At 38.3% G+C, this 21,233-nt stretch overlaps 2 protein-coding genes and 1 non-coding gene across 4 annotated transcripts in view; 2 read left to right on the top strand and 1 right to left on the bottom strand.

Annotated features, from left to right (window-relative positions):
* Positions 1-21,233, bottom strand: part of snu (ABC-type transporter snustorr) — a 350,310-nt gene that overhangs the window by 24,074 nt on the left and 305,003 nt on the right. The gene's annotated exons all lie outside the window — the stretch shown is intronic.
* Positions 7,859-7,930, top strand: TRNAA-AGC (transfer RNA alanine (anticodon AGC)). Its single transcript has one exon. It is a non-coding gene; the product is annotated as a tRNA-Ala (tRNA).
* Positions 9,688-12,369, top strand: LOC149064546 (uncharacterized). The gene has a single exon (XM_089255300.1). It carries the CDS (start codon positions 9,784-9,786, stop codon positions 12,367-12,369), a length of 2,586 nt encoding a protein of 861 aa, XP_089111426.1. The 5' UTR covers positions 9,688-9,783.

Here is a 21,233-nt window from a genome sequence, read left to right on the forward strand (position 1 = left end):
GAAATTATCTCGTTTTAAACATCCAATTCTTGGACATAAAACCTCTTGGGTGACAAATAACATTTTCGAAAACTGAAACTCACGGAACCACAGCTTCAAAAAACGATATAAAAAATGACATTCTTTTTGGGCAATGTTAGAGGAGTATTTTAGAAGGATAATTTTCACACAGTTTTCATTACATACATATTTAATAGGTAATTTTCAATCAAAACCTACAATATTTAATTAGTAATATCTGACATAATTTTCATTGAAAACATACAGTATTTATAATTAAAGGGTTCCAATCTACTAATCTAGAAAAACAGATAACACGCAAATGTAAGAAAAAACGGGAGAAAAATATTCATTTCTCACAAATATTGATATCATAATTAAAATGATACATTATGAGCTATACCTCTCAAATAGTCTTTAATGTCACATCCGTGATGATACTTATCAACTAAATTCTTTAATCTCTGCGCAGAGTCCCAGTTTCTTTCTCCTAATGTGATGGGTTTTGTCCACTTACAATTTGCTCCATCCGAAGTTCATTCAAACTCTGTTCTCTTTTTATGGCACCGATGAACTTCCATATATCTGGGTGGTGAGCAGATAATTGCTGTTGGAACGTTCGATGCCATCCTTCTATAGAATTGTTGGTATTAGGGAAATCGTTACGCGTTCCTTGAAAGCAGTTCCAAATGTCTATGTCAAAGCGCGGCTGACGACGACCACCACGACGAAGAGGACGCCCGATCCAAGTGTCTTCAAATCTACACTTCATCATAAATACGTTTTCGAAACAATCTGATTTTTTAATCATTAGTGGCACTACTAGGTTAAAAACTAACTAACTAAGCAATTCACTCACTAACCAATTTACTCGCTCACTCAATCACTGACTCGATCAATCACTTACTCACTCGGTTACTCAGTCACTACTGGATCACTCACTCACCCGCTCAATCACTTACTCACTCGGTCACTCAATCACTTACTTACTCCGTCACTCAGTCACTCACTGGGTCACTCACTCAATCACTTACTTACTCGGTCACTCAATCACTTACTTACTCCGTCACTCAGTCACTCACTGGGTCACTCACTCAATCACTTACTTACTCGGTCACTCAATCACTTACTTACTCAGTCACTCACTGGGTCACTCAATCACTGACTCGGTCACTGGATCAATCACTGACTCGGTCACTGGATCAATCACTCGAGCGCTCAATCACTTACTCACTCGGTCACTCAATCACTTACTCACTCTGTCACTCAATCACTGACTCAGTCACTCGCTCAATCACTTACTCACTAGGTCACTCACTCAATCGCTCACTCCCTCGCCAACTGACTCACATTGAACTGTTGTCGGTGAATTGCTAGTCGTGAATTTTCCTAGCGGTGAATCTTCCTAGTGGTGAATTGCATGGCGGTGAATTTTCCTAGCGGTGAATTGTTGGTCGGTGAATTTTCCTAGCGGTGAATTGTTGGTCGTGAATTTTCCGGCGGTGAATTTTCTGCACACGATCAGAACAAGGTATATGCATCTTTCAAGTTCCTAGAAATAGAGCAAGAAGAGGCAAAAAATTTGCCAACTATTATTCGCGACCACGATGCACGGTCATCGAATGCAATTACGGACAGTCGATAGAATGAATGCTTCGTGACAAGATCATCTAGGGACTGAGTGATAAAGCACTAAAAGAAAGACTGGTCCAGGAAACGAGTACATAGCCAAAAACACAGCAAGACATCATTAGCGAGTGCAAAACATACGAACATGGCGAGTCACAGGCAGGGCCGCAACTAGATGCTTGGTCACCCGGGGCAAGCGCATATTTTACGCCCCCTTGCAATGTTGAAGGAGAGGTTTCAGAATGAAATTTGCGCCCCCTCGGGTCCAGCACCCGGGGCACGAGATCCGCCTGCACCCCCCCCCCCTACTTGCAGCCTTGGGCACTGGCAACGGAGATGGATGAAAGCAAAATAACTGTCGATGCCGTAAGGAAAAACAAACACCATCCAGCAGGGTCGCGGCCATCACACAACGTAAACTGGAAAAAACACAGTCCGGAAGAGTGTCCAGACTTTGGAAGTAAGTGCCACAAGTGTGGTGGGAAAAATCACTGGGTTACTAGTATGTTTAGGAAAACAACTTTCTATTAAAAAAACCAAATACTCGCTTAGTTAACACAGTAGATTGTGCCAGTGACGACAGCTACTCAGATACTGTTTATTTGATTTGGGTGAATTAAAATCAATTGATGCCTTAAATAATGAAAAACCAATCTCCCTGTAGTTTCAGAAGATTCTGATTAATGGAAACGAAGTCAAATTCAAGCTGGATACCGGAGCAGAAGTGAACAGTATACCTAAAATTAAACTGCTAAAATGGGAAATAAAGCCACCTGTAAAGAAAAGTAAACGATCAGTATTGAGTGATAATGAAGTTCCAATATTGGGTGATTTTGTCATGCTGCAAATGACAGCAATTTTAAGTGAATTTGAGGAATGTCGTTACTCATGATTTTACAACTTTCCAAACCTCAATTTTTGTAATTTGAAAAACATCAGAGCAGGATTTTAAATAGTTCCAATTGAACCTTACTGTGTGTACTGTATTTGGTAAAATAATGGGAGCTGAATTTGAGGAATGTTGTTACTCACGATTTTACAACTTTCCAAACCTCAATTTTTGTAATTTGAAAAACATCAGAGCAGGATTTTAAATAGTTCCAATTGAACCTTACTGTGTGTACTGTATTTGGTAAAATAATGGGAGCTGAATTTTAAATTTTGCGGTCTCATTTTTTTTCTTTGTCTCTAATCTAACATTTTGTAAAATCTTGAATTTAGTGGTGAAATCTTCAAGAAGTGATAAGTCTAAGATATATTTTCGATGCAGATTTTAATTTCCCACACTTTCATGTACTTGTTTTTCATGTGGAACGTTTTATTTTGGCATTTTTAATATTCTTTTGAATTTTAAACGCTATTTTTTTTCTTTCTTTTTTGTCTTTCTTGGGAAGGAGAGTGTGATTTTTTTTTTCCGTGTCATTTTTCTAAGATAGGTTTCGGAAATTCGACATTTTAAACTAGTTTGATATTTGGCTGGTTTTATACTCCCAGAAACTTCTAGCTACAATGGGCCTTACCTGAAGCCTAACCAGTTCAGATAAAATAGTAAGCATTCATCATATTTCTGAGAAGAGTTCCCTAACAGAAAGGAAATCAGTAGGACAAATTTGTTTTCCATTCAAAGAACAAAAACTTGCACTTGACCAAAAATTCTTTCCATTTCAGCAAGTTTTTTTTGTCTTAAAATAGACCAAATATGCATTCCGTTTCCGCATTAGACTGCTTCCGTCTTAAAGAGGTTTCCCATAATTGAAAAAAGCACTCATTATTCACTAGACTATTTCTCTCTTCCGTTCAAGACAGGTCAAGTCTCATACAGTGTCCGTCTTAGGGCCGTAATCAGCAACATGGTTTAAACTATAGTCACAATTTTTTGATAAGAGATCGACAAGGATTGGTTAAATTCAGGTTTTTAACCAATATATGTTGATCTTTTATCCAAAAATTGTGACTACAGTTTAAACCATGTGATAGCCATTCCACTATCATGTGGGCATCATGATAGACTACACAGGCATATCCAGCGAGCGGTAGAGGGAGGCAGCTATATCACAATGATCCAGGTTTGAGCCCTACTAGTAGCACAGTGGTGGTTGATTGGAGTAAGGTTTTGTTTGTTTTTCCAATTTTGATGTACAAATGCTAACTGATCTTTCGTTTGAAAAGTTTCCAGTAGAGAGCAGGCCAACAGACCTACAATGTTACAATTATTCATTCATTACACTTCACTCACTATGAGTTGAGAAAAAACTCATAGTTTAAAAAATTGATTTCAGATGGCAGCATTACACATATAACGAGCATTACACAGAAACAAATTTCACGGAAGGTTCACTATACATGCACACAGATTCCAGCATGTACCAATTCGTTAAAGAAGTTCTGCAGAGGAATATGGATGAGGTGCATGTCTGGTTTAGTAGTAGTAGAGAGCAGGCAGGCTTTCACCGTGGCATTTGCATAACACCAAACTTCAGGCATCTCTGCCAGTTTTACTTCTAATATAGAAAACGTATGGCAAAACTTCTCAAACACAAACCATGCATAACTATGACATAATAGATATGTCATAACCACGCATAATATAAGAAAGAACTTTCCGGCATGCACCAATTTGTTAGAAATTCTACAAAGAAATGTTTGAAGTGCACGTACGACTGAATAGTAGAAGTGCATATGTGATATGTGCTTACAATAAGAGTGTAACATGATGAAAGCGATTATAAATGGAAGAATGAAGTTTTTCTGTACTTTTATGTCTTGGAATAATTATAGAGAGGGGGGGAGAAAGAATATATATTTTTCTTTTAATTTTATTCTCCTATCATTTTTTAATCTAAATTTTTTCCAACCACCTTTTAAAACGATTTCCCAGTTGTTTTTGGTGTTTGCATTTGTTTAAGCGTACAAAACATAAAAATAGAATTTACATCTTCTTAAATTAATTAAAAATTAAAATAAATTGATCAGTTAAAGAGTAACTAATTTAATTTGGAAAATAACATCAGCTGAAAACAAAATTAATTTCATTTCATTTTGTGAATTGAAAAGCATTTCAAGTTCTTTCTACAAATGCATAATTTTACGCTTAAAGTAGGAACAAAAAAGTAGTGTTTTCAAATTATGCTCCCCCACTGACCAAAACCTTGCGACGACACTGGTGGACATTTTAAATAGGTAAAAAAGAGGAAAATGATTTATGTCGCAAAATATTGTAAGACAAACTTCAACAACTTGTTGGAGAGATGGGCAAACCTATTGAACCTGAGATGAAAGTGATAATAAAGTAACTTCAAATATTTTATTTAGACAGGAAAAATTGTAGTACCTTCATAAGGATAGACAAAAAGAATACAAAACTACAAAAGGTAAACAAAAAGAACGTTGCCACACATATGTAACATAATACACACTCTGAGGGGTGAACAAGATTAAGTGAAATACTATTGGGGGACTACTAGATTAACAATACTCCCCCTCACACCAAAGAGTCAATTGAGTCCTAACATTTTTCGAAACATGAACAATTTTTGAGGTGTTAAACTTTTTGTCAAAATGTCTGCTTCCATTTCTTCAGTGGGCTTGTACTTCACTGATACATCACCAGATGCCACCTTTTCTCGAATAAAATGTTCTTTGATGTTAATATGTTTCGATTTTGAACTAACAATTGGATTTCTTGACATGTTGTTTGCTGATTTATTGTCATTATATATAATTATCTGGCTTTGATTCAGTCCCAATTCATTTATCAGTTCTTTCAGATGAATCGCTTTTCTGGTAGCTTCTGTAAGGGACATATATTCAGCTTCACATGATGACAGAGCCACGGTTCTCTGTTTCCTTGATTCCCATGATATAGCAGAACCTCCAAACTTGAAACAGTAACCAGTGTAGGACTTACAATCTTCACTACGTGAAGCCCATGTTGCATCAGCATATCCAACTATCATCTTCCCAGTCTTTTGGTATACTAATGATAGATTCTTGGTACCTTGTAAATATCTGAGAATTCTTTTTGCTGCCATCCAATGTGATTTTTCATGGCAATTATTGTATTGGCTCAAATAGCTAACAGCGTATGTGATGTCAGGTCGAGTACCTACAGATAAATACATAAGTGAACCAATAAGGATTTGATACGGATATTCAGATGTTATATTTTTTCCTTTTGACAGTTTGAGAGATGATTCCATCGGAGTAGATATTGGCTTACATTCTGACATTCCAAATCTTTCAAGAATACTTGTAATGTACTTTTGTTGAGACATTATTATTTTTCTATCTTTACGTTTGAATTCGATTCCAAGACAGTACTGGAGTTCACCTAAGTCATGCATTTCGAAGGATTTCATAAGTTCAATTTAAAATTTTTCAAATTGTTGGACCTTATTCGTGGCTATAATGAGATCATCCACATATATTGCAACAATAGTTTTCTCTCCCCCTTTCAATGAAGAGTATAGACATGGATCAGCATTTAGTGATTGAAACCCAAGTTCCTTGAGTTTTTTGTCAAGTTTTGTGAACCATTGATGACTTGCTTGTTTCAGTCCATATAATGCCTTTTTCAAATGACAGACTTTATGTGTTTCATCATTCCTCAGATCAGAAAGCATCTTTCTGGCTTTCATGAAGACTGTTTGATCAGTGTCTGAGCTGTGTTCCAGCATTATTTCAAAGACAAGTTTTTCAAGCATCTCTGGTTTCTCCATGAAAATGTCCTCATCAATTTCCCCATTTAGAAATGCTGTAGAAACATCTAGTTGATGCAAATCCAAATCTTCTTCAACAGCTAATGCCAGTAATAGCCTAATTGAACTTAACTTCGCTACAGGAGCATATGCTTCATTGTAATCGAGTTCTGGGCATGGTCATAACCTTTTGCAACTAAGCGAGCTTTTCTTCTCTCAAGATCTCCATTAGACTTGTACTTGTTCTTCAGAACCATCTTACATCCAATAATGTTCATCGAATTTTGCTTTTGAACAATTTCAAAAGTATCATTTTTTAAATGTGAAATAATTTCCTTTTTCATAGCATCAATCCATAACTGAGCATCAGGACCTTTGAGTGCTTCTTTCAATTCACAATAAGCTGACATTTCATAGTCATTGAACCAAATCGGCTGTCTTCTTGTTCTTTGGATTCTAGTTTCATTCTTATCTTCAATTCCATCAGGTTGGTCTTTATCATATCCATCAATATGTTGATTTTCATCAGATTCTGAGGATTCATCTTGATCAGAGTTTAACACAACATCAAATACTTCACCTATATTTTCATTTGGGACAGGAACAACTTGAAATTCTGTTTTGTCTGACATTTTTTGATTTCTTTCTAGAAGGTCGTCAACATTATTTGAGTTCTTGTCATTGTAGAAAGTGTTCAGTACTTTCACATCTCTGGCTATTTCTATCTGCTTTTTGTTATTCATCCATATTCTATAAGCTTTTGAATATTCAGCATAACCTACAAACATGCCAACATTACAAGATATAACGAAGACTGGATTTTGTGAAGATATTTATTATTTGAGATGTTAATTTTTTAAGGAAGGAAAAAACTCATCTCTGCCTCTACCGGGAGTCGAATCCGGGTCCCTCGATTGCCGGACGAGTGCTCTGACCACTAAGCTACAGAGGAGATAGAGATTTTCCTTCGCTAAAGCGTATATATGCCGAACGGAACCGTGCAATGGACGGTGAAACTGATCAGCTAATAGCTCATGGACGACGAGCCACCAGAGGGCTATATATATGACATGAATGTCGCTCTCCACTTGTTAATACAAGATATAACGTATATACGTATATATGCCGAACGGAACCGTGCAATGGACGGTGAAACCGATCAGCTAATAGCTCATGGACGACGAGCCACCAGAGGGCTATATATATGACATGAATGTCGCTCTCCACTTGTTAATACAAGATATAATGAAGACTGGATTTTGTGAAGATATTTATTATTTGAGATGTTAATTTTTTAAGGAAGGAAAAAACTCATCTCTGCCTCTACCGGGAGTCGAACCCGGGTCCCTCGATTGCCGGACGAGTGCTCTGACCACTAAGCTACAGAGGAGATAGAGATTTTCCTTCGCTAGAGCGTATATATATAGCCCTCTGGTGGCTCGTCGTCCATGAGCTATTAGCTGATCGGTTTCACCGTCCATTGCACGGTTCCGTTCGGCATATATACGCTCTAGCGAAGGAAAATCTCTATCTCCTCTGTAGCTTAGTGGTCAGAGCACTCGTCCAGCAATCGAGGGACCCGGGTTCGACTCCCGGTAGAGGCAGAGATGAGTTTTATCCTTCCTTAAAAAATTAACATCTCAAATAATAAATATCTTCACAAAATCCAGTCTTCGTTATATCTTTTATTAACAAGTGGAGAGCGACATTCATGTCATATGCCAACATTACCTCTTGGATCGAACTTCCCCTTTTTCCTTTTCTTGTCTAGGACATAAGTCTTTGATCCAAAAACTTGTAGATGCTTTACAGATGGAATTTTTCCACTCCATCTTTCAAAAGGTGTTTTATGATTAATCACTCTTGAAGGCGTTCTGTTACATAAATAATTTGCAGTATTGATGGCTTCAGCTCAAAGTGAAGGTGGAGCTTTAGATTCAATTAGCATGCATCTAGCTTTATCTAGAAGAGTTCTGTTTTTCCTCTCAGATAGACCATTTTGTTCTGCCGTATATGGTGCAGATAATCTTCTCTTGATTCCACATGCTTTTAGGAATTCACTGAATTCAGTACTACAGTATTCTCCAACTCCATTGTCACTCTGCAAATGCTTGATCTTTTTGCCAGTGTGATTTTCAACTTCATTTTTATATTCTTTGAAGAATTTCAGCACTTCATTTTTGTGTTTCAGGAAGTACTGTGACGTCCATGGAATCCTACCCCTTGAACTTATGTGGACTGCCCTGGCGGGTGCAGACAAAACATCTGCCGGTTGTAAACACCTGCTCCTGTAGAGTAGTACGCCGTCGTCTAACGAGAGATAAGAACTTGGAGAGAGAGAGAGACGAACCGAGATAGTGAATGGATGTGCGACCAACGTGGTCGACACTAAAGTATTTTAACTAAAATGTAGAATGTACATATATTGTTATTTAAAATTAAAAATCATTTAATCAAGAATAATGATTTGTTATCTCATTGGCAAAAATGAGTTCTACACTACGCTACAGCTAAAAATTTGGTGGCAGCGGTTTGGATGTGTTTCACGTCGTTTTGATGTTCCTCTTCGTAAAAGTTTTTGACTGTTGATGTCTCCAACAGGAGTTTCGAATTCGGCCATCCGTGCCGTCGAAAGATTTGGTCATCAGTGCCATTGAGACATTTGGTCATCAGTGCCATTGAGAGATCCGGCCATCCGTGCCGCTGAGAGATTTGGCCATCCGTGCCGTGGAGAAATCCGGCCATCCGTGCCGCTGAGAGATTTGGTCATCAGTGCCATTGAGAAATTTGATCATCAGTGCCATTGAGAGATCCGGCCATCCGTGCCGTGGAGAAATCCGGCCATCCGTGCCGCTGAGAGATTTGGCCATCCGTGCCGTGGAGAAATCCGGCCATCCGTGCCGCTGAGAGATTTGGTCATCAGTGCCATTGAGAAATTTGATCATCAGTGCCATTGAGAGATCCGGCCATCCGTGCCGTGGAGAAATCCGGCCATCCGTGCCGTGGAGAAATCCGGCCATCCGTGCCGCTGAGAGATTTGGCCATCCGTGCCGTATTCGGTCATCCGTGCCGTAGGGAAATATTCACTCATCAGTGCCGTCTGGATAAATCTCGGAACTCTGGAGGAATTGGGTCATCAGCTCCGTCAGGAGAACAATAAGTGCCTTGAAGTAGAGTAGTGTGTAAACAGCAGTTTCACCCAGTGACTTTTGCGACAGTGATAGTTATTGTTGGATCATCAGATCATCTCGTTAGGTTCTAAGTCTCTCTGAAGTCCGAAGGGGTAAGTGCCATGATTAAGGCAAAATCTTTTTTTTTTTTTGAGGCACAGTATTGTTTAAAATGTAACGCAGTTGATTTTATTTATTTGTGGTAGATTGTATATTTTGATTATTCTTGAAAAATAGCTGAATTACTTTTATTTTGAAGTTAGTTTGTATAACTAATATTATCAGCTATGGCATTCCTTGCAAAAGCTAGAAAAGAAGATTTGAGGTTGTTAGCGGAAGAGTTGGGGGAGAATGTGAATGATAGAATGAGAATTTTGGATCTAAAAAGACTGATTATGAATTCAGCAGATTTTGAAGAAGAGTTTGTTAAGGGGCAATTTTTTAATATTGTCGAAGAGCGAGAGGCTAGGGAGGAATTAGCTAAGAGAAAACTTCAGGAAGAAATAGAAGAGAAACAGAAAAAAGAAGAATTCGCGAGAAAACAAATGGAGGAAGAGGCAGAAGAAAAAAGAAAAAGGGAAGAAAGGGAGTTTGAATTAGAGAAACTACGCTTAGAAGCAGCAATAAAAAACGAGGGTCGAGGTTGTTTGGATTTCGATATAAGAAGCGGTGGGGGAAGTTATGAGCTGACAAAGCTTGTCCCCAAGTTCGATGAAAAGGAAATGGATATCGCGTTGTTTCTTGCTTTATTTGAAAGGCAAGCTAAAAGAGTGGGGGTAGAAAAAAAAAAGTGGGTATCAGCCATGTTGGCTCTTTTACCACCCGACGTGGTACAACTTATAGCAAAGGAATCAGAAGAAAATTTTGATAACTTTGAACACATCAAAATGGTTCTCCTAAACAGGTTCAAAATGACCCCAGAAAATTTTCGATTAAAATTTGTCAGACATCAGAGAAATTCAGCCAAGCCGTGGCGGGATTTCGTTTTTGAACTTTCTAAATATTTTGATGAGTGGGTGGAAGGTTTGCAAGTGACTGATTTTGAAGGGTTAAAAAAATTGATGGTCACAGATCAAATAAAAAGGCGCGTTCCACCGGAAATAAGAGAACATTATATTGATGAGTGGACGAAAATTATCACTCCCTATGAATTGGCCGAAAAATTGGATGCTTACGAGAATGTTAGAGAAGGGTCGAAAAACCCTCAGGACAAAAAGTATAGCAATAATAGATGGCAATATGCAGATAAAAAGTTCCCTAATAAATCTGCTCACTACGAGAAAAAAGATCTACAAAAACAAGAACATAGAGAATTTGAGAAACGTAGGTCCCTTAAATGCTATCAATGTGGTTCGCCATCGCATTTACGCCCAAACTGCCCAAAATTGAAGCGAACATCAGAGGGTACAGTTAATTATGTTAATGATGGGTCAAAAGATCTTTTAGACCCATATACAACCCTTGGTAGAGTAAATGGCATTCCTATGAAAATTTTGAGGGTTTCGGGGGCCACAATAGATATAGTTTGTGAGAAGCTTATCACTCCTGATATGTTGACAGGTGAAAACATATGGCTTAAAACGCCGTTAGATCCTGATCCCAAGTGCCTACCCTTGGCACATGTTGAATTATGCGGTAGTTTTGGAAAAATATGTACCAAAGCCGCAGTCATTAGAAACGAATTGGATCAGGGGCGGTATCTCTTAGGAAACCGTACGGCGGAATTATTGGAAGGGTGTGAGAAGCCTTGTCTTTTGTCCCCAGAGGCGTTGAATGCCGTAGAAACAAGGGCTCAAACGAAAGCAAAGTTTAATAAGGGGATCATCCCAGAAGAGAAAAATGTTGAAGTTCTCGGGGAGAGTTGTTTAGGCGCGCAAGAAAATGAAGAGGCAGGTGATGATCGTCTGTTATCAGATATTATTGTTGACGAAAGTGATAATCTTCAATTGCCAGAAATCAGTGAAGGGGCTGCGGAATTGTCTTTGTTGAAGGTTAGTTCTAAGAAACTATCTAAAATGCAGCAGGACTGTCAATCCTTAAGGGAATTAATGGCATTAGCCCAAAAGCCTGTAAATCCTACTGCGAAGAAAACATATGTTTTTGAAAACAATCTGTTGTTTAAGATGCATGAGGACCACCTCGGAAACATAACAAAACTACTACTAGTACCGATAGAACTCAGAAATAGTGTTAAGGCACTTTGCCATGAAAGCACTTCGGCTCATGTAGGAGTTACGAAATCAAAAGATAAGCTTTTGAGATATTTCTTTTGGCCTGGGTGTTATAAAGATATGGAGGAATATGTGCGTACTTGTGACCAATGTCAAAGAGCGGGAAAACCTAACGAAAAGAAGAAGGCACCTCTCAAATTGGTTCCCATTATTCAGGAAGTATTTTCAAAAATTAACATAGACGCTTGTGGACCTCTTCCAGAGACTCCAACTGGGAAACGGTACATCATTACAGCCATGTGTCTATCTTCTAAATACCCAGAAGCTATACCGGTCGTTGATATTAAATCAGTGAGTGTGGTCAATGCACTACTCGAGATATTTAGCAGGACAGGTTTCCCGAAAGAAGTACAGTGTGATCAAGGGACGTCGTTTACGAGTGCTCTCACTTCGGAATTTTTTCAGAGATTTGGGGTTAAGGTGAGTCACAGCTCCGTGTATCACCCACAGTCCAACCCTGTGGAACGGTTTCACAGAACCATTAAACGTTTGTTGCGGTGTCTGTGTGAAGAATCTGGGCCCGATTGGGAAAAACACCTTCCGCTAGCATTGTTAGCGTTACGTACAGTTACACACGAAAGTACAGGGTTCACTCCTTCAGAACTAGTGCACGGGAAGAATCTAAGAACTCCAGAAACATAAGTGTATGAACAGTGGACACAGTCAGGGGATGAGGAAAGTCCTGTTACAGAATATGTTCTTAAACTCATAAATAGGATGAAAAGGTGTCAGGACTTGGCAGTTAGCAAAATGGAAGAATTACAGGTAACTAGGAAAAAATGGTATGATAAAAATTCTGTGAAAAGGGAATTTAAGCAAGGTGACGAAGTACTCATTTTTGCAATTTCTAAACCGAATAAGTTAGCAGTTCAGTGGACTGGTCCCGGTGTAATTCAAAATAGACTGTCCGAGACGAATTACATTGTTAAGCTTCCGGATAGAAAAGAACAAATATATCATGTAAATATGCTAAAACCGTATTACAAAAGACCCGAGAGCATTAATTTCTTGGATTGCGTAGGAAATGATGGGTACACGGACAATGATATAGATTTTCCCCATTTGGATACCAATCCAAATATTTTCAATTTTGAAGACATTGTCCAGAAAAGTAACTTGCTTGAACGTATAGATCCCCAAAGAATTGAACAATTGCATAAACTGTTGAATAAATATTCTGAGATGTTTTCTAACGAGCCAGGAATGACCCATCTGGTTGAACATGATATCACGTTGATAAATGATAAGCCCGTCAGAGCTAGGCCGTATAAGATTTCTCAACGACAGAATGGTATTTTAAAAACTGAAATTCAACGAATGTTAGATTTGAAAATAATTGAAGTAGGGGAATCAGATTATACCTCACCAATGATCTTAGTTGAAGCACCACATAAGGATCCCAGACCTTGTATTGATTATCGCCGGTTAAATGAGGTGATACGCACCGAATTTTTTCCATTGCCAAATATCGAAGAAAGGCTTGAATTAGTTTCATCAGCAAAATTTATTACCTTGTTAGATTTATCCAAAGGATACTGGCAGATTCCATTGAGTCCCACAGCTCAAAGATTTGCCGCTTTTGTTACCAGTTTCGGAACGTACAGGCCACTACGCATGCCATTTAGTCTGAAAAATGCTCCATATTTCTTTAGTAAACTTATGGCAGAATTACTAAGAGAATACGAAAATTTCGCTGTACCATACCTCGATGATATAGCTATATTTTCTGAGTCATGGGAGACACACCTGAAACATGTCGAATTAGTGTTAGAACGCTTGAAGGGAGCTAAATTAACACTAAAACCATCAAAATGTCGTTTCGCCCAAGATCATGTCAAATATTTGGGTCATATAGTTGGGCAGGGGTATAGGAAACCATGTGAAGCGAAAATAGAGGCCATTGAAAAGTTTCCTACTCCAGAAACCAAAACTGAAATCAGAGCTTTTTTAGGATTGGTAGGGTATTATAGTCATTACATTCCTATGTTTTCGGTATTAACTGCACCGTTATCAGAAGCTTTAAAAGGGAAAGAAAAGAAAGGAGAAATCATCTGGACTCCTGAGTGTAATGCGAGTTTCACTTATTTGAAAAACAAGTTAATTAGTCAACCAGTGCTATATGCACCAGATTTCTCTAAGCAATTTATTGTGCAGACTGATGCGTCAAATATGGGAATGGGTGTAATTTTAGCTCAAGAGGATAGTGCAGGAGAAGAACATCCTATACTTTTTCTCAGCAAAAAGTTTTCTCAGGCAGAAAGAAACTACACTACTACTGAGAAGGAATGTCTGAGCATTGTTTTTGCTGTTAAACGTTTACACTATTATCTAGATGGTCAAAAATTCTTGATTGTCACTGATCATAATCCTCTCGTGTGGTTACAGAAGAATTGTAGCACAAACCAGCGTCTGATGCGTTGGGCATTGTCACTCCAACAATATGACTTTCAGATACAGCACAGACCTGGTCGCAAAAATAGGAATGCTGATGTGCTAAGTCGTAATATTCCCGAATGACTTGCAATTTGTTGAATGTTTCGAAAATTTTATGTATGAATGCTTTAATTTTTCTTGTTATTTTTTGTGTTATATTATTCCATTATAATTGCAGAGTTTAATGAAGAATTGTGTTTTTTTTGTGTGTTGTTCAAAAATTATTTTGAATTCGGTTATATATAAACCCAGAAAATTCTACGTATCATATTATTATTTTTTATTTTTAAAATTTACTTTTCTGTGATTTAATTGCAATGTATCGCGAACAATGTTTTTTTTTAAATTTTTTTTTGTGCCTCAATTTGCCTGACATGGTACTTCAGTGGTAATATACCCCTATATAAGTGTTAATATAATTTTATTGCAATCTTCTTATAAGCTTATTTGTGGTTAATTTAGATTGTGAATTTCCATTGTGAAAATCCCAATGGAAATTTCTTTAAGGGGGGAGGAAGCTGTGACGTCCATGGAATCCTACCCCTTGAACTTATGTGGACTGCCCCGGCGGGTGCAGACAAAACATCTGCCGGTTGTAAACACCTGCTCCTGTAGAGTAGTACGCCGTCGTCTAACGAGAGATAAGAACTTGGAGAGAGAGAGACGAACCGAGATAGTGAATGGATGTGCGACCAACGTGGTCGACACTAAAGTATTTTAACTAAAATGTAGAATGTACATATATTGTTATTTAAAATTAAAAATCATTTAATCAAGAATAATGATTTGTTATCTCATTGGCAAAAATGAGTTCTACACTACGCTACAGCTAAAAATTTGGTGGCAGCGGTTTGGATGTGTTTCACGTCGTTTTGATGTTCCTCTTCGTAAAAGTTTTTGACTGTTGATGTCTCCAACAGGAGTTTCGAATTCGGCCATCCGTGCCGTCGAAAGATTTGGTCATCAGTGCCATTGAGACATTTGGTCATCAGTGCCATTGAGAGATCCGGCCATCCGTGCCGCTGAGAGATTTGGCCATCCGTGCCGTGGAGAAATCCGGCCATCCGTGCCGCTGAGAGATTTGGTCATCAGTGCCATTGAGAAATTTGATCATCAGTGCCATTGAGAGATCCGGCCATCCGTGCCGTGGAGAAATCCGGCCATCCGTGCCGCTGAGAGATTTGGCCATCCGTGCCGTGGAGAAATCCGGCCATCCGTGCCGCTGAGAGATTTGGTCATCAGTGCCATTGAGAAATTTGATCATCAGTGCCATTGAGAGATCCGGCCATCCGTGCCGTGGAGAAATCCGGCCATCCGTGCCGTGGAGAAATCCGGCCATCCGTGCCGCTGAGAGATTTGGCCATCCGTGCCGTATTCGGTCATCCGTGCCGTAGGGAAATATTCACTCATCAGTGCCGTCTGGATAAATCTCGGAACTCTGGAGGAATTGGGTCATCAGCTCCGTCAGGAGAACAATAAGTGCCTTGAAGTAGAGTAGTGTGTAAACAGCAGTTTCACCCAGTGACTTTTGCGACAGTGATAGTTATTGTTGGATCATCAGATCATCTCGTTAGGTTCTAAGTCTCTCTGAAGTCCGAAGGGGTAAGTGCCATGATTAAGGCAAAATCTTTTTTTTTTTTTGAGGCACAGTATTGTTTAAAATGTAACGCAGTTGATTTTATTTATTTGTGGTAGATTGTATATTTTGATTATTCTTGAAAAATAGCTGAATTACTTTTATTTTGAAGTTAGTTTGTATAACTAATATTATCAGCTATGGCATTCCTTGCAAAAGCTAGAAAAGAAGATTTGAGGTTGTTAGCGGAAGAGTTGGGGGAGAATGTGAATGATAGAATGAGAATTTTGGATCTAAAAAGACTGATTATGAATTCAGCAGATTTTGAAGAAGAGTTTGTTAAGGGGCAATTTTTTAATATTGTCGAAGAGCGAGAGGCTAGGGAGGAATTAGCTAAGAGAAAACTTCAGGAAGAAATAGAAGAGAAACAGAAAAAAGAAGAATTCGCGAGAAAACAAATGGAGGAAGAGGCAGAAGAAAAAAGAAAAAGGGAAGAAAGGGAGTTTGAATTAGAGAAACTACGCTTAGAAGCAGCAATAAAAAACGAGGGTCGAGGTTGTTTGGATTTCGATATAAGAAGCGGTGGGGGAAGTTATGAGCTGACAAAGCTTGTCCCCAAGTTCGATGAAAAGGAAATGGATATCGCGTTGTTTCTTGCTTTATTTGAAAGGCAAGCTAAAAGAGTGGGGGTAGAAAAAAAAAAGTGGGTATCAGCCATGTTGGCTCTTTTACCACCCGACGTGGTACAACTTATAGCAAAGGAATCAGAAGAAAATTTTGATAACTTTGAACACATCAAAATGGTTCTCCTAAACAGGTTCAAAATGACCCCAGAAAATTTTCGATTAAAATTTGTCAGACATCAGAGAAATTCAGCCAAGCCGTGGCGGGATTTCGTTTTTGAACTTTCTAAATATTTTGATGAGTGGGTGGAAGGTTTGCAAGTGACTGATTTTGAAGGGTTAAAAAAATTGATGGTCACAGATCAAATAAAAAGGCGCGTTCCACCGGAAATAAGAGAACATTATATTGATGAGTGGACGAAAATTATCACTCCCTATGAATTGGCCGAAAAATTGGATGCTTACGAGAATGTTAGAGAAGGGTCGAAAAACCCTCAGGACAAAAAGTATAGCAATAATAGATGGCAATATGCAGATAAAAAGTTCCCTAATAAATCTGCTCACTACGAGAAAAAAGATCTACAAAAACAAGAACATAGAGAATTTGAGAAACGTAGGTCCCTTAAATGCTATCAATGTGGTTCGCCATCGCATTTACGCCCAAACTGCCCAAAATTGAAGCGAACATCAGAGGGTACAGTTAATTATGTTAATGATGGGTCAAAAGATCTTTTAGACCCATATACAACCCTTGGTAGAGTAAATGGCATTCCTATGAAAATTTTGAGGGTTTCGGGGGCCACAATAGATATAGTTTGTGAGAAGCTTATCACTCCTGATATGTTGACAGGTGAAAACATATGGCTTAAAACGCCGTTAGATCCTGATCCCAAGTGCCTACCCTTGGCACATGTTGAATTATGCGGTAGTTTTGGAAAAATATGTACCAAAGCCGCAGTCATTAGAAACGAATTGGATCAGGGGCGGTATCTCTTAGGAAACCGTACGGCGGAATTATTGGAAGGGTGTGAGAAGCCTTGTCTTTTGTCCCCAGAGGCGTTGAATGCCGTAGAAACAAGGGCTCAAACGAAAGCAAAGTTTAATAAGGGGATCATCCCAGAAGAGAAAAATGTTGAAGTTCTCGGGGAGAGTTGTTTAGGCGCGCAAGAAAATGAAGAGGCAGGTGATGATCGTCTGTTATCAGATATTATTGTTGACGAAAGTGATAATCTTCAATTGCCAGAAATCAGTGAAGGGGCTGCGGAATTGTCTTTGTTGAAGGTTAGTTCTAAGAAACTATCTAAAATGCAGCAGGACTGTCAATCCTTAAGGGAATTAATGGCATTAGCCCAAAAGCCTGTAAATCCTACTGCGAAGAAAACATATGTTTTTGAAAACAATCTGTTGTTTAAGATGCATGAGGACCACCTCGGAAACATAACAAAACTACTACTAGTACCGATAGAACTCAGAAATAGTGTTAAGGCACTTTGCCATGAAAGCACTTCGGCTCATGTAGGAGTTACGAAATCAAAAGATAAGCTTTTGAGATATTTCTTTTGGCCTGGGTGTTATAAAGATATGGAGGAATATGTGCGTACTTGTGACCAATGTCAAAGAGCGGGAAAACCTAACGAAAAGAAGAAGGCACCTCTCAAATTGGTTCCCATTATTCAGGAAGTATTTTCAAAAATTAACATAGACGCTTGTGGACCTCTTCCAGAGACTCCAACTGGGAAACGGTACATCATTACAGCCATGTGTCTATCTTCTAAATACCCAGAAGCTATACCGGTCGTTGATATTAAATCAGTGAGTGTGGTCAATGCACTACTCGAGATATTTAGCAGGACAGGTTTCCCGAAAGAAGTACAGTGTGATCAAGGGACGTCGTTTACGAGTGCTCTCACTTCGGAATTTTTTCAGAGATTTGGGGTTAAGGTGAGTCACAGCTCCGTGTATCACCCACAGTCCAACCCTGTGGAACGGTTTCACAGAACCATTAAACGTTTGTTGCGGTGTCTGTGTGAAGAATCTGGGCCCGATTGGGAAAAACACCTTCCGCTAGCATTGTTAGCGTTACGTACAGTTACACACGAAAGTACAGGGTTCACTCCTTCAGAACTAGTGCACGGGAAGAATCTAAGAACTCCAGAAACATAAGTGTATGAACAGTGGACACAGTCAGGGGATGAGGAAAGTCCTGTTACAGAATATGTTCTTAAACTCATAAATAGGATGAAAAGGTGTCAGGACTTGGCAGTTAGCAAAATGGAAGAATTACAGGTAACTAGGAAAAAATGGTATGATAAAAATTCTGTGAAAAGGGAATTTAAGCAAGGTGACGAAGTACTCATTTTTGCAATTTCTAAACCGAATAAGTTAGCAGTTCAGTGGACTGGTCCCGGTGTAATTCAAAATAGACTGTCCGAGACGAATTACATTGTTAAGCTTCCGGATAGAAAAGAACAAATATATCATGTAAATATGCTAAAACCGTATTACAAAAGACCCGAGAGCATTAATTTCTTGGATTGCGTAGGAAATGATGGGTACACGGACAATGATATAGATTTTCCCCATTTGGATACCAATCCAAATATTTTCAATTTTGAAGACATTGTCCAGAAAAGTAACTTGCTTGAACGTATAGATCCCCAAAGAATTGAACAATTGCATAAACTGTTGAATAAATATTCTGAGATGTTTTCTAACGAGCCAGGAATGACCCATCTGGTTGAACATGATATCACGTTGATAAATGATAAGCCCGTCAGAGCTAGGCCGTATAAGATTTCTCAACGACAGAATGGTATTTTAAAAACTGAAATTCAACGAATGTTAGATTTGAAAATAATTGAAGTAGGGGAATCAGATTATACCTCACCAATGATCTTAGTTGAAGCACCACATAAGGATCCCAGACCTTGTATTGATTATCGCCGGTTAAATGAGGTGATACGCACCGAATTTTTTCCATTGCCAAATATCGAAGAAAGGCTTGAATTAGTTTCATCAGCAAAATTTATTACCTTGTTAGATTTATCCAAAGGATACTGGCAGATTCCATTGAGTCCCACAGCTCAAAGATTTGCCGCTTTTGTTACCAGTTTCGGAACGTACAGGCCACTACGCATGCCATTTAGTCTGAAAAATGCTCCATATTTCTTTAGTAAACTTATGGCAGAATTACTAAGAGAATACGAAAATTTCGCTGTACCATACCTCGATGATATAGCTATATTTTCTGAGTCATGGGAGACACACCTGAAACATGTCGAATTAGTGTTAGAACGCTTGAAGGGAGCTAAATTAACACTAAAACCATCAAAATGTCGTTTCGCCCAAGATCATGTCAAATATTTGGGTCATATAGTTGGGCAGGGGTATAGGAAACCATGTGAAGCGAAAATAGAGGCCATTGAAAAGTTTCCTACTCCAGAAACCAAAACTGAAATCAGAGCTTTTTTAGGATTGGTAGGGTATTATAGTCATTACATTCCTATGTTTTCGGTATTAACTGCACCGTTATCAGAAGCTTTAAAAGGGAAAGAAAAGAAAGGAGAAATCATCTGGACTCCTGAGTGTAATGCGAGTTTCACTTATTTGAAAAACAAGTTAATTAGTCAACCAGTGCTATATGCACCAGATTTCTCTAAGCAATTTATTGTGCAGACTGATGCGTCAAATATGGGAATGGGTGTAATTTTAGCTCAAGAGGATAGTGCAGGAGAAGAACATCCTATACTTTTTCTCAGCAAAAAGTTTTCTCAGGCAGAAAGAAACTACACTACTACTGAGAAGGAATGTCTGAGCATTGTTTTTGCTGTTAAACGTTTACACTATTATCTAGATGGTCAAAAATTCTTGATTGTCACTGATCATAATCCTCTCGTGTGGTTACAGAAGAATTGTAGCACAAACCAGCGTCTGATGCGTTGGGCATTGTCACTCCAACAATATGACTTTCAGATACAGCACAGACCTGGTCGCAAAAATAGGAATGCTGATGTGCTAAGTCGTAATATTCCCGAATGACTTGCAATTTGTTGAATGTTTCGAAAATTTTATGTATGAATGCTTTAATTTTTCTTGTTATTTTTTGTGTTATATTATTCCATTATAATTGCAGAGTTTAATGAAGAATTGTGTTTTTTTTGTGTGTTGTTCAAAAATTATTTTGAATTCGGTTATATATAAACCCAGAAAATTCTACGTATCATATTATTATTTTTTATTTTTAAAATTTACTTTTCTGTGATTTAATTGCAATGTATCGCGAACAATGTTTTTTTTTAAATTTTTTTTTGTGCCTCAATTTGCCTGACATGGTACTTCAGTGGTAATATACCCCTATATAAGTGTTAATATAATTTTATTGCAATCTTCTTATAAGCTTATTTGTGGTTAATTTAGATTGTGAATTTCCATTGTGAAAATCCCAATGGAAATTTCTTTAAGGGGGGAGGAAGCTGTGACGTCCATGGAATCCTACCCCTTGAACTTATGTGGACTGCCCCGGCGGGTGCAGACAAAACATCTGCCGGTTGTAAACACCTGCTCCTGTAGAGTAGTACGCCGTCGTCTAACGAGAGATAAGAACTTGGAGAGAGAGAGACGAACCGAGATAGTGAATGGATGTGCGACCAACGTGGTCGACACTAAAGTATTTTAACTAAAATGTAGAATGTACATATATTGTTATTTAAAATTAAAAATCATTTAATCAAGAATAATGATTTGTTATCTCATTGGCAAAAATGAGTTCTACACTACGCTACAGTACACTTTACAATATCTGGAACTTTCATCAATAAAGGTTACAAAGTATTTTGATTCGCCAGGAGATGTTACTCGCATCGGCCCACAAACAT

Source organism: Pholcus phalangioides, unplaced genomic scaffold (genome assembly GCF_987345545.1).
Source record: "Pholcus phalangioides strain wild (caught in Gottingen) unplaced genomic scaffold, Ppha-v1.0 ptg000042l_1, whole genome shotgun sequence".
NCBI lineage: Eukaryota > Metazoa > Arthropoda > Arachnida > Araneae > Pholcidae > Pholcus > Pholcus phalangioides.